This window comes from Myotis brandtii, unplaced genomic scaffold (assembly GCF_000412655.1).
Source record: "Myotis brandtii unplaced genomic scaffold, ASM41265v1 scaffold64, whole genome shotgun sequence".
Lineage (NCBI taxonomy): Eukaryota > Metazoa > Chordata > Mammalia > Chiroptera > Vespertilionidae > Myotis > Myotis brandtii.
The window spans coordinates 3,325,056-3,339,934 of NW_005370460.1; the positions used below are offsets into that span (position 1 = coordinate 3,325,056).

The following is a 14,879-nucleotide window of genomic DNA, read 5'->3' on the forward strand; positions in this document are numbered from 1 at the left end:
AATAATATTGTTATAAGAATAATAATACTAATTAGGAAAATAATAAAGTAAGTAGTAAGTTTTAAAGATAAGAATAAAGAAATTCATTACTGGGAAAGTGATGAGAGAGGCCTTGAGAGTAATAGCCCAGCTCTTTTTCTGAGTGTCCTGTGAAGCCATTTGAACAGTTACTGGCAAGATTTTAAACATGAAATGTATTTGTGACTAAAACCGGCCTTCGCAATAGGCAGCCTCACTGCTGCACCCTCACGGGCCTCACTGTAGAATTAGACTCAAATGACAGCTGCAAGGGAACAGGGCAGTGCGATGGCCAGACCTGTGTTTACTGAAAGATTGAGCGTGTAGACATTTAGAGCTTCACACCAGTTCGGAGAAGTAGGATTTGTAAAAAATGGCAATGGGCAGCTTTTTTTTCTGGCACGGGTAGATTTGATTAAAAATCATCCAAGGGACTGCAAGCTGTACTCTGGGGAGGGGGATGGGTAAGGAGGGGAGGGGTCTGATGAGCCAGACTTCAGAAAGTGTCTGTGGAAGGCTTGGAACTGGGGGTGGAGAAGAGAAATGAATGGAACATCAAGATATTTGAAACAAACTTTAATAGATTGTTGCTGCTTGTTTCTATAGACATTGTTGGGAATAATGCAGGGAGGATAGTGCATTGTGGTCCTCCAGCCAACTCCGCGTGCTTTCTGGTTTCGTATGGCCCAGGAGTCAAGACTGAGTTTTACATTTTTAATGGGAAGAAATAAAAAGAAGTATAGTATTTCATGACACATGAAAATGGTATGAAATACAACTTTCTGTGTCTGTCAGTAAAATTTTATTGGGATACACCTACACCCACTTGTTTCTGCGTTCTCTAAGTATGTTTCTGTGCTGCCCTGGTATGTTTCCATGTGATCTAGGTACTGGCTGTAGCTGCTCTTGTGCTGCCGGGCAGCGTGGAGCAGTTGTGATGAGATTCATGAAGACTAATGTGGTTATTTCTGCCCTCTACAGCAGCGGTCGCCAGCCGGTGGTCCGCGGACCACTGGTGGTCTGTGAGGTCTGAAAGGTTGGTGACCGCTGCTCTACAGAACAAGTTTGCTGTCGTAGAGGACTGCCTGCAGTACATTAGAGTGAGCAGTATAGCTTTTCCTAAGACTAGGAATGTTTGCCATTAATAAGTTTGTTTTCTGTGCTCTTGTGTTTGTTCATCAGGAATCAGTGCTTTTTCTAGTCAATCGTGTCATTAATTCTGCTCTCAACAGAACATTGTACAGTCGGTTGTTCTGTGCCTGTGTCCGACAGAGATAGAATTTCTTAGGGGCCTTGAAAAGATAGTTGACATTGGGCTTTTACATGACCCTTAGTGTTTTTAAAGGTGAGGGTCAGGGTGTGTTACAAATCACTTTTGCTTTGCTTTGTTTGAACTTATTTTAATGTAGGTTTTTATGAACGCTTGATCTTCATGTGTCATTGAGATGGTTTCCTTTGCGTATTCTTTCCACAGCCTCAATCTTTAAGTTCTAACTTAGCCTAAAGGGGAAGGTCATTCTTCTTTCTGACCCTTCCCTGAAATTAATTGTGCTAAATCATCAGTCTCCTAGGTTTTAAGCCGTCCTCCTGCAGAGGACTCTTGTTATAAAATGTCCATTTGTGCTGGCTCCTGTGCACAGTGTTGTAGCAATAGAGCAGGGACACTTGGGACTCAGCGCTATTAAGTACTTCTAAAGTGCCAGGTAACATTAATGCAATCATCTGATCCACAGCATTCATGTAGTGTCCCCCATCCCCATCCACCAAGCTAAGTGCTATAAATGTGTTAAGATCACATCCCTGTAGGATAAGCATGTCAAACTCAAAGGCTAACATGGGCCAAATAAACAAGGTTTAAGTTCATATGGGCTGCAAAAAAACAAAAGCTTCAATTTTCATAGACATGTAGGTTTATTTCAATAGAGACATGCTGAATACAAAGGGCTGAAATAAATGAGTAATCGTTAAGAAAATAATAGAACATTTTAATAAAAATTAATTTTTTTCTTAAACATTAACTTACCAGACACTGAATAACTGCACAAATTAATAAGCGTAACACAAATAAACCTATTTTTCTTGTTCTCCGAAAGCGAAATATTTCCTGTTGCTCACACCAAACAAGTCAGTACAAGACTAACGACGGGGCAATCGGCTGCTAAAATATTCAATGCTAGTATTAGTGGAGAGAAATGGTACACCTGCATGTAAGGCGCATAAGGGAAATGAATGCAATACGATTATATTAATTAGTCATTAGTGAACGTTGTAGCTTGTTATTAATAACTAGATGCCCAGTGCATGGGGTCCCTCAGCCTGGCCTGTTCCCTCTCGCAATCCGGGACCCAGAGAGCCGGTTTCAGCCTGATCCCTGCAGGCCAGACCAAGGGACCCCACCGGTGCACATGCACTGGGCCTCTAGTATGCATAAGATCTTGGGTTAACCTCTTCCTTCCCTCTCCCCCCTTCCCTCTGATATTCATTAGTCTGTTTCATGTTTCCATGCCTGTGGTTCCGCTCCTGCATTGAGTGTCTGCCCCCTGGTGGTCAGTGCACATCATAGCTACTGGCCGGTCGGCTGGTCACTTAGGCTTTTATATATAGAGATTATGCATAACAGGATATTGTAAAAATTAAGTTACGAAATATGTATTAAAACGTTTCTTACATACTGTTATATTGGCTGGGCCACAAAAATATTTGTTGTGGACCACATGCAGCCTGCGGGCTACGAGTTTGGCATGTTTGCTGTAGGAGGAGGGTGGAGTTGTTAGTCTGCATTGGGGTCTGGTCTAGATGAAGAAACATCCTATATAATATAGAGGTAATATGCAAATTGACCATCACTCCAACACAAGATGGCCACTCCCATGTGGTCAAAGATGGCCACCACAAGATGGCCGGCAGGGGAGGGCAGTTAGGGGTGACCAGGCCTGCAGGGGAGGGCAGTTGGGGGCGACCAGGCTGGCAAGGGAGGGCAGTTAGGGGTGACCAGGCCAGCAGGGAAGGGCAGTTAAGGGCAATCGGGCTGGCAGGGGAACAGTTTGGCATCGATCAGGCTGGCAGGGGGAGTGGTTAGGGGCCAATCAGGCAGGCAGGCAGGCGAGTTTAATTAGTCATTAGTGAACGTTGTAGCTTGTTATTAATAACTAGATGCCCAGTGCATGGGGTCCCTCAGCCTGGCCTGTTCCCTCTCGCAATCCGGGACCCAGAGAGCCGGTTTCAGCCTGATCCCTGCAGGCCAGACCAAGGGACCCCACCGGTGCACATGCACTGGGCCTCTAGTATGCATAAGATCTTGGGTTAACCTCTTCCTTCCCTCTCCCCCCTTCCCTCTGATATTCATTAGTCTGTTTCATGTTTCCATGCCTGTGGTTCCGCTCCTGCATTGAGTGTCTGCCCCCTGGTGGTCAGTGCACATCATAGCTACTGGCCGGTCGGCTGGTCGCTTAGGCTTTTATATATAGAGATTATGCATAACAGGATATTGTAAAAATTAAGTTACGAAATATGTATTAAAACGTTTCTTACATACTGTTATATTGGCTGGGCCACAAAAATATTTGTTGTGGACCACATGCAGCCTGCGGGCTACGAGTTTGGCATGTTTGCTGTAGGAGGAGGGTGGAGTTGTTAGTCTGCATTGGGGTCTGGTCTAGATGAAGAAACATCCTATATAATATAGAGGTAATATGCAAATTGACCATCACTCCAACACAAGATGGCCACTCCCATGTGGTCAAAGATGGCCACCACAAGATGGCCGGCAGGGGAGGGCAGTTAGGGGTGACCAGGCCAGCAGGGAAGGGCAGTTAAGGGCAATCGGGCTGGCAGGGGAACAGTTTGGCATCGATCAGGCTGGCAGGGGGAGTGGTTAGGGGCCAATCAGGCAGGCAGGCAGGCGAGTGGTTGGGAGCCAGCAGTCCTGGATTGTGAGAGGGATGTCCGACTGTGAAGAGCAGGCAGTTGGATATCCCTCGAGGGGTCCCAGATTGGAGAGGGTGCAGGCTGGGCTGAGGGACACAACCCTCCCTCCCTCCCCGTGCACTAATTTCATGCACCGGGCCTCTAGTAATTGATATATAGTTCTCCAGAGGTCCATTTCTAGACCTGTCTTACTTAGAATTTATATAAAGCACTGGGGAGTGCTGCCCTAGTAGCATAGCATCTGTGACTGCAATTGTCTGAATAAGGAGAAATGGACAAAGAGCTATAATGTACAAGTTTAAAATAATGGGCTTGGGGAAAATATTCCATTCTACAGTTGTAGGATTATGGTTTTCAAGCTATTAGTAGGGAAGAGAATTTAAAAGTTGTTTATTATTTGAAAAGGACAGATTGGTATACTGTGGCCAAAAGACTAGTTCTGGATTTTAAATGAAAGTTTATTGGAAACATCGAAAAAAAGTTCCCACTCTTGTACATAATGATCTCTATTTTCTTGAAAATATGTTTTTATTGATTTTAGAGAGAGAGGAAGGGAGAGGGATAGAGAGATAGAAACATTGATTGGCTGCCTCCTGCACACCCCTACTGGGGATCAGCCCACAACCTGAGCATGTGCCTTGACCGGGAATTGAACTGGAGACCTCCTGGTTCCATGCTCAACCACTGGGCCACACACCTCTCTTGTTTTTAGTCTGTAGATTTGGACACAGTGCTTCAGTAAAGGATGGTCCAGAAGAGGGATGGCCAAGGATTGGAAAACAAAGGAAGGGAAACACTTCCGTCTGCATCATTACAAAAATTCAGCTGTGTTAGGCATTCATTCACCTAGTTACTTGTTGAGAAACTATGTTGTAGGCCCTGTGTTGGCCTCACAAAATGTCCTCTGTCACCTGTGCCAGACAGGAAACTGCTGGTCTGTGCAAAACGTACGTCTCACTAGTTTGTTTTTGGTATGCTCTTATAGGAAAAACAAAAGGACAAGAAATACAAAACAGACAAAGCCTTGCGATTGCCTATGATCCCCAGGTGATGGAATCCCGAGTAGGTAGGTGGCGGAGCTGCAGTTATTTATCAGCATTTGGGAGGCAGGTAGTCTGGGGGTTGAGAGTGAGTTCTAGAGCCAGACGCCTGCGTTTCATTCCTGGGCTCCCTGCCACTCTGCATCTTGGTTGCCTCATCTGTGAATTGGCTGTTTTGAGGATAATGCATGCAAAGTGCTAAGGACAGTGATTGGACCACAGTAAGGAAGGGCCCACTTAATGCCAGCTATGAAGTGGAAGAATGCTAGGACTCGGAAAGACTTAGAGAACTAGACCTTGGACACGAAGAGCAGGAGAGCCCCTGCAGTGCACCCAGTGAGAACACCTCCGAGCAGCATGAGAACATCCATGCGTCACGAATCCTGGGACAGGATTATGGTGCACTGCATAGAGGATGGGTCCGCCGAGGGTCGAAGAGCCTTCCAGGAGCCAGGATTAGTTGAAGAGGAGAGTTCAGAGCTGGAAAGGGAAGCTCAGAAAAGAGGGTGTTAGAGAAGTGTCCTCAAATAACACAACTTGTCCCTCAGGAGATATTTGATGGCTGGAGACATTTTTGATCGTCATGATTGGGGGGAGATGAGTGCTACTGACATCTAGTTGTCAGAGGTTCGGGTCACTGCTAGACATCCGACAGTGCACAGGACAGTCCCCATAACAAGCCCTAAATGTCAGCAGTGCAGAGGTTCAGAAACAGTGGCCTAGCACCAGGGGTAACAAAGGCCGCTGGGAAATAGAAGCCTGCATTTATAATGTCATCTCCACCCACCGCCCGGTGAACACGTGTGTGCACACTTAGCTCAAGTGAGTCTAGCTCCAGCATCTCCTCTCACTGTGCAGTCCGGAACCTCAGATGGCACTGGCCTGCTCCACGCTTTGTGTCTCCCTCCCAGCCTAGAGGCAGCAAGGAGAAATGGACGTTTGCTTGGATTAGAACAGTGGTTCTCAACCTTCTGGCCCTTTAAATACAGTTCCTCATGTTGTGACCCCCAACCATAAAATTATTTTTGTTGCTACTTCATAACTGTAATGTTGCTACTGTTATGAATCGTAATGTAAATATCTGACATGCAGGATGGTCTTAGGTGACCCCTGTGAAAGGGTCGTTCGACCGCTAAAAGGGTCGCAACCCACAGGTTGAGAACTGCTGGATTAGAGGTTGCAATAAAACTGTTTGCAAGGCTCTTCTTTTCTAGGTATCTTGAATCTTTTTTCACTGTATTCCTCTCTTACAGGCACTTTTTTGCACACTAGGCAAGGTGATTGATTAATAAAAAAGTGAGTAAGGAAGATTTAGTTCATGACTTGAATAAAGAAAAGTCCAAGCTTGAAGACATAGAGATCCTTGGCATTTTGTCTGTAGGACAGTTTTTGAAGTCACTATGGTTTGGGTGGGGAGAGAGGTGACAGTCTATGCGTGAAGTGGAGGGTGGCCTGGTGTGTGGGACCATTCTGGAGTGAGGCATTGTGTGGGGGGATACTTTGATCAGGGAGAAGATAGGGACCTTTCCCTTTTATCCCAGACCTGTAAATTCGGCTATTTGCAGAACTCTCCCATAGGCACATTGAATTCAACACATCCAGACTTATCCTTGTCCCTTCACCTCACATTTTCCCTTCTTGTACTTTCCTCTGTAGCCCCACAACTTACTCAGTGGCTCAGGCTGAAGTTCGCGGTCATTCTGGTCATCTACTTCATTTAGTGATAGATAAGTAAATAAAAGCCATCCTGGGCCAGAAGTGCTCCGGTGGGGCCGAGGCAGACGTGTGACCCTCCTGAAGGAATGTACCTGCAACCCAGGCTCCTCAGGTTAGTTTTCCAAATATGAGTTGAATCCCAAATTATAGAACCTAGGAGGGAACCAGCCAACATCAGACTTGCAGCAAAACAACCAACAATAGAAGTAGACCCTCTCCCCCGGCAAGGACTTCAGAGTATTCGAATCAATCAGGTTTAGTATTAAAGTTATAAAGACTTTAATAATAAAAGAGGGTGTTGAAAACATGGGCAAAGAACAAAGCATAACAATGAGGAGGCAGATTTGTCAAAGAAGCAATTTGTAGAAAGGAAGGAAATAGTCACTGAATTATAGAAACTCAGTGAACAAGTGAAGTAGTAGGTTGGACTCTTTTTGAAGAATGGATTGATGACAAGGCTCAGGAAATGAACTAGATGTAGCAGCAGTTATAAATTAATTATAGGTTATAGATGAAAGATAAAATGTGGAAGAGAAGTTGGGAGATATCAAGGATAGAATGAGAAGGTTTAAAATGAATCTAATTGGACTTCCAGTGAGAATACAGTTCTTAGCTATTATCAATTTAAATACATACTGGCTGAGAATTTTCTAGAATTGACAAAAGGCTGGAGTTCTCAGCTTCAGGAAACACAATGAAACCCCACGCTGGATAGATAAAAATTCTACCCCTAGATGTATTATATGACACTTAAGAAAATAAAACATGAAGAATGTCTTAATAAGGAAACAGAAGGAATAGACAATTGCTCATAATGAGGCCCCATTTCCCTGTACTCAGTAACAATGGAAGCCTACAGATAGCAAGCTTATTAAATGCTGAGAAATAATAATGATCAGCTTAAACATTTTTTCCCAGATAAACTTTTATTTAAGAATAAAGATGAAGTGCATTTTTTTCACAAATAAAAAACGGAATTGGCTCCCATCATACCTAAGCTAAAGAAAATTATAGAGGCTGTCCTTATGAAAGGATCTTTTTTTTTTTTAAATATATTTTTATTGATTTTTTACAGAGAGGAAGGGAGAGGGATAGAGAGTTAGAAACATCGATGAGAGAGAAACATCGACCAGCTGCCTCCTGCACACCTCCCACCGGGGATGTGCCCGCAACCAAGGTACATGCCCTTGACCGGAATCGAACCCGGGACCCTTTAGTCCGCAGGCCGACGCTCTATCCACTGAGCCAAACCGGTTTGGCCTTATGAAAGGATCTTGAACTCAAGAGGAAAGACTGAGGATGGAAGAGAGAATGGTGAGCAAAGGGATTGGTAATGTGGGTAAATCTAAGTAAACTCTACACGCCCGTTTTAACACCTTGGCACATAGTAAATGCTTGACTAACACATAGATGATTCATCAGTTTCCTGAAATAATGTGCTTTCTTGTTCAACCACGGCAAATAGAGGAATTGACTTCCTACTCAGGATTTTTCAAAGAGAAGCTGGAATCTCAGAAGGACTCCCAGCAGGATTCGTCTTACTTTGCGGAGTTCAGAGGCACAGTCAGTACCTGGGATGTGATTTGGAATGGCTGAGTTTCTTAAAAGATTTGTGTCTATTTATAGGCTGCTGAGCAAGTTTTAACTTAGTTATTAACTGAGTTTACCGCCATTTACCAAGATCCTAAATATCAGTCTGGATTTATAGTGGGAATCTGGAATTTCTGCTCATAATGTTCTCAGATTTCACATCAATTAACTAGAAGACAGTTCTAAATTTATCATTTCTGAGAACCCATGCTAATCTAGGAGGAAACATAAAGAGAATGAATAAAATGGAGATTAGTATTAATTAAATACTACAAATCAGAACACTACAAATCAGAAGCCACTCTTTCTCCCTTATGGCCCTGACTTTATTAAAGAAGTATTTGCTAATCAAAAACATATTTTTACTGCTGAAATTTAGATATGCTATCAGGAGTATAGTAGGATTTTGTTACTGGGGCTGCCTTTATTCAAAATCAATAGATGTGCGCTCTCAGTACATATTCCTCTTTTGGAAATAGTTTCTTTTGAGGAGTTTTATTGTAGCCTTAACACCGATGTCCCTGATCTAATATTTATTGACTCTTTAGCCATCATTCATTCATTCAACACATAGTTTTGAGCACTTGTCAGGTTCTGCAAGCACTAAGGTTGCCGTAATGAATAGGACTGATAGGTGGGGCAAGTAAACACGTTTTAAAATGAGAAGAACTGAGAGAACCAAGTAGGGTGACATGATCGTAACTTGAGAAGGGAGATGCTTTTTAGACCAATAGTTGGGGAAGGTCTTGCTGAGGAGATGACATTCAGACAGAGACTTGAACAGCCAGAAGAAGCCACCTGGGCAGAAGCATCTTGGGTTGAAGGAGCAGAAACTGCCAGGGCTGAAAGGCCCATAGGAGCATGGTGGGGGTTCCCATGGTGCGTTCGGTGCCGACAGTGTATTAACGCGGTGGCTTAGCTGGCCCGACATCTTGTGGAATCATTTTGGTTTTATGATGGTGTAGAAAATTATAAGAGCTAAATAGATGTGCAGAAAGAATAGAATTGAGACTGAAATCCATAACTTAACACCTTCATGTACAAATCAAAAGACCACATTTTGGAAATTGCAGCTTCTCCGAGATGTGCACATATAATAGGAGTTTTGCAAAGTTGCCAAACATTATGTGACAGCCACACTTTTTAGCAGAAAACAAATCCTTAGTGTGGTCTGAAAACTCTAATTTTACTTTACACATCAAATTAGTAACTCTTAGTAATTTGCATATTTGTTATTGGTGGGTTGCTTTCAGCTTCAGGTAGTAGAAACTGAGACTGGCTGAAACACAAGGGAATCAAAGTGGCTCACGTGATTGAGAGACCGGAGCGTCAGAGACAGGACTGAGCTCCATATGTTGCTTTGCCCTCAGATTCTTTTCCTCATGGTTGGAAAACAGCTGCCAGCAACCAGGGAAATACGCTTCCTGTTCATGTCCAGAGAAAGGAGAGTAACCACTCACCGTTCTTTATGCAACGTGAGAACAACCTCCCAGAAAGGCCCAGGAGCTCTGTCCTTGGTGTTAGTGGCAGAATTGAGTAAAAATGCTGAATTCAGAACATTGAGGTTTTTTCCCTGAGCTGAGGTCGTTGGCTAAATGCCATTGCCCTTCTCTAAGTGGGAAGAGTGGGAACGGCAGCCAGCATGCACTGTGAGTTTGTAGTGCAGTCAAGCATGAGGGTCAAGAATTAGCATTTTGGATCAGTCAGGCCCAGGAGTGACACAAAGACAGTGCTCTGAAATCAGTGTTACAGTGAGAAGTGGATTGAGGATGGTCCCGAAGGGCCACCAACATTTAACATACAGAGAAAGAGAGTAGCCTGTGAGTCAGAATTTCCGACTTCAGTTTATCCAGCATTGCTGCTCTGATGTAGAATGAGACAGGAGTGATGACTGTGGGATTTGTTTCTCAAGTATTTCTTTTTCCAGAAGAATAATTACTGGAAATATATTAAGCTTAGAAATTGAGATTTGAATTTACTCTAAGCAAAAACATCCCTTAACATTTAAGTAAAAACATCTCTAAAATTCACACATCTATAATAATAAAAGTGTAATATGCAAATCGACTGAACGACTGAACAGCAGAACGACCGTCCCAACGACCACACTATGACCCACACTGACTCCAGGCCAGCCAAGGCGGGTGTGATGTGGGTCGGGTGGGGGGGGGTGCGCCATCACCCCACGATCGCCCTGCAGAGGGAGGCCCAGGCTACCCGGCCAGTGGTGCTGCAGCAGGTGGGTGGAGCCTCCCTCTACAGGGCGATCGATCTGGGGACCCCACGATTGATTGTCCCACAGAGGGAGGCCCAGGCCACCGGCCAGCGACTCTGTGGTGGGTGGGCGGGGCCGGCCAGCGATTACCCCACAGAGGGAGGCCCAGGCCAGCCAAGCGATTGCACCCCATGCCTCTCGCCCACAGAAAGAGGCCACTGGTGGTGGGGGAAAGGTGGCAGCTCCACACAGATGGCAAGCAGTGGCAGCAGCAGGGGCAGGGCCAGCTGCTAGCAGCCAGGGGAAGGAAAGCCCCGATAGGCCCTGATCCCTGGCCAGGCCTAGGGACCCTACCCAAGGGGTCCTGGATTGCAAGAGGGTGCAGGCCAGGTCTCTAGTATTTTAAGAAAAGAAAATGACAAGAAGAAGAAAATTCAAATCTATGTTATTTTCTGTATTTTGCCTTGTATATAAGGTCAAGAATCTGGCCTTTGAGTAAAGTTTTATCATGTATCCTATCTAATAAAAGGGCAATATGCAAATTAACAGTCACTCCATCACAAATATGGTGGTGCCCATAGCCACAAGATGGCGGCACCCAGTTCTCTCAGCCCTGCTGGAGTCCCCCAGTCCTGGGGGAGCAGCCGCTGAGAGCGGGCAGCGTGAGAGTTCCACCCCGGCCGCGGAGGGCCTCTGGGCAGCAGGCACGGAGCGGCTGAGGCAGGGGGGAGGGTAATGCTTGCAAGCATTTTGTGCCTGGCTGCAGATGGGCCTCTGGGCCGCGCAGAGCCTCTGGGCAGTGGGCGCTGAGTGGCCAGGCCCCGCAGAGAGCTACTGGTGCACGGATTCGTGTGCAGGGTTACTAGTATACATATACATATACATATATATGTAAATGTGTGTGTGTGTGTGTGTATATATATATATACATATACATATACATATGTATATGTAGCTGCCTCCTGCACACTCCCCACTGGGGATGTTCCCGCAACCAAGGTACATGTCCTTGACCGGAATCGAACCTGGGACCCTTGAGTCCGCAGGCAGATGCTTTATCCACTGAGCCAAACTGGTTAGGGCCCTCTAGTTTTATCATAAAACAGATTATGAAATAATCCTGGGAATAAGTAAACAGACACTTCCTTTGAATTTAATGGATTTTTTAAAAAAAATTGTGACGTCTTTGATTAACTTACAATATAGTTTTAAAAGTACATTTTGCAAGTGTAATACTGAAGGTATTTAGCAATTCATTTTTTAATTTTGAGCTGCAGAAAACTACTCAGTGGCCTTGAATTCATGAATTGTAATAGCATATAGTATATTTGATTTACCCAGTGTTTTTTTCCCATTAGATCTCTGCTTGTCTCTGGTCACTTAAATGTCACTAGTTTAGCTATTCTTTGAAGTGCTACCCATGTCTTAAAGGAAATAGGGAAGCAGTTGTGACAGGGTGTACTGAAGTTACAGGGAAATGAAAAGTGTGTCTTGTAATATGAAGGCAGCATTGAAAGGTTGGATACTGAGGAAGAACTGAATACTTGTATTTTTTTTTTTCGTTCTTATTAGTAGTTCTTAGTAAGGAATGTTAAAATTTATGACTCACACTACAGATTATCCCTCATATACCTACTACATCTTGGAAAATTATTATTTTCTCATTATAAAGGAATAGATGGTTAGGTTTGCTGCCTCCTGTCTGAAGGCCTCGGTGATTGGAAGTGGGTTATGAGTGGTAGTGGATTGAGTGTCTTATGTGCAGGGACTCTGCTCTCCTTAAGTCGTCATGAAGGGACAGGATTCTCTCTGTGCTTATTGTGTGTGGGAAAGACATGACGAACTGCTGACCTCTGGTGTCTTGTAGACCATGAGATACTGGCCAGCGTACTCCATTCGGAGACCATTGAGTTCTTTACACGTTGTTTTGTTCCTATGCCTCACTTAGTTCCAAGGAGTGAGAGAAAGCATTGCGTTTTCTCTTTCACATTTCAGACACTGTAAATCTTGGTTCAGCATGTGGCAGCAGCTTCTGCAGGGTTGGTGCAAACACAGATTTTGGGGCTTCCCATGCAGTTTCTGATCCCGTTGGTCTGGGGTGGAGCCTGAGAATGTGATAAATTCCCAGGTGATGTTGCTGATGCGGATTTAGGTACTGCCCCTTGAGAATCACTGCTGCAAAAAAAATTAGCTTTCAGTAAAATCAACCAGCGGTCCTATTCAGTTTATATAAGGAAAAGATGCACCATATTAACTACTATTTAAATTAGATTTTATATTGCTTCCATCTCTCTTTCTCTGGAGGTTGGTTATAACATTAAAGGACCCACAGGGAGTACACTCTGAAAGTATTATATTGCTTTAGTAAAATAATGGTTATTGTTTGGTAATTGGTATCTTGTAACTTTTCACAGACACATTATTACTGTCACTCGACAAAGGCACGTGTGGGTAGGGGAAAATACTTTGCATTATTTTGCTTGATGATTCCAGCAAAGATGGGATTTTTTTTTTGTATTTGTTCTTTATAAGAATAATTATTATTTCACTCAATGAGTACTGAAGCTTTTTCTGAGACCAGCACAACCTCTTTGCTGTTGCTAGCCGAGCGCGTTTCTGTGCATAATCAGTAGGTCTAGCAGGATTACTGTTATAAGGACCACACCTGGCTTATTTAAATTGGGGAGATTTCAAAAGAATGAAAGGCCTGTAGATGAGCCAATGGATAGCCAGGAAGGGTTTGTCAGTTTGTAACCATCATGTTGTTGTTAAGGGGAAAGAAAGGGAGGGCGGGTTTTCCTTGTTACAGTTTCTGCTCTGGAGAGTTTGGGGTGGGGAGTGCTGAAGTTTCTATTTGTTTTGTGTATTTATTTGTCTCAAGGTGTTTTTCATTTTGTTTTAGGGAAATCCTCTTAAAATTTAATGCTTAAAAAAAATTCCTTAAAGAACTTAAAGTACATACAAATCAGACTTTTTTTTTCCAAGAGAAAGAATTCTGTTTCTTTGTTTTCAGTAGTATACTGCAGTGAAGTGTCTTAGTAAGTTTTGGACCACTGTTGGAGAATTGTGGCAGAATTTTATGTTAAACTTTACTTTCATTATAAGCTAGTATGATCCCCTTCTCTCACAAAAATAACTCTTTTTTAAGAAGGCAGTTTGAGCTATTTACATTTTTTATTTTTGTTTGCACTATTGAATTTAAGCTCTTGATTCAGAGTTTTATGAAATAGAAACATCACAAATATATAAGGAAAAATTATATGGGCTAGTTACATGAGCACTGAAGACAGTAATATAAAACATAGGTGGTTTTCATTAATTAGTTACACTACTCAGTCTGTTCACTAATTTATACCAGTTACACCAACTATTACAGAAATTCAAACATAGCTATGAAGTACAGGTATAGGGCAGGCCAGAGTCAGTGCAGGTACCAACTCCTCCTTGGTTAAGGCTGCTGAACTCTCTACTGGAGAACTCTCTACAGAATTTGGAGGCCTTGTGGCAAAGAGGATGGTGGTCAACCAGTGATGGTGAACGAATTTCCACTCCTGGGTGCCAAGTGTTGATCTTCCTCATTTTCTAAGACAAAAATGTGATCTTGTATCTTTTCTCAGAACACTTTACAATGATAGCAACCTATATTCATCTGTCTGTATCTATTATCTTTGTATATACTCAAAGCTAATTGAAGTAGATACTTGTAAATTGAAGAGAAGTTCATGTTGGATGTGTGTGTGTATGTGTGTGTGTTAGTGAAATGTACCCTTTAAAGAAAATAGTAAGTAGGCTGTTTTATCCAGCTTCATGAAAAAGTAACACCTTATGATGCATGTTCCAGGAACTTTCTAATTGGCCTGTGTGTTCCCACAGTAAGGACAGCTGCTGGTCCCTCTGTAGTAGACGAGGAAGTGGGCACAAGAGAGGGGCCTGCCCAGGGCAGCAAACTATACCTTGGTGGGCAGTCAATCCGTGTTCCCCACGTGTGTGATTGTTCCCCCTGAAAGTGCTATGTTTTTCATACAGCTTACTCAGTCTTGCCTTTTTCTCTTTTTGTATTCATAGACTGGGAAAGTAAGAACTCTCCTGCCTTCTTAGTTACTAAACTACTCTGTTTTCAATGAATCAGTTCAAAGAAAGAGTATAGTCTTTCTACACCTGGTAAATATTTTCTGCTAATTTCGTAGCCTCTGATAAATCCAGGTGTTATGATGATTGCCTTTAATTCTGTGGGATGACTATAAAATGACTTTCCAAATATATATCTATTTCATTTGTAACTCTGAAATTTGTTTGATTTTTTAAAAATTAAATCTTTATTGTTCAGATTATTACAGTTGTTCCTCTTTTTCCCCCATAGCTCCCCTCCACCC

The 14,879-nt window shown here is 43.2% G+C and overlaps 1 protein-coding gene across 2 annotated transcripts in view; it reads left to right on the top strand.

The window, feature by feature from the left end:
- Positions 1-14,879, top strand: part of POU2F1 (POU class 2 homeobox 1) — a 131,200-nt gene that overhangs the window by 37,483 nt on the left and 78,838 nt on the right. Inside the window, exon 2 of one of the 2 annotated variants that reach the window (XM_014528532.1) lies at positions 4,931-5,011. The exons of the other annotated variant lie outside the window; for it this stretch is intronic. Within the exon in view, the coding sequence (XP_014384018.1) occupies positions 4,996-5,011 (16 nt within the window). The 5' untranslated portion in view covers positions 4,931-4,995. The remainder of the gene's footprint in view (positions 1-4,930; positions 5,012-14,879) is intronic. 2 annotated transcript variants of the gene reach the window in all.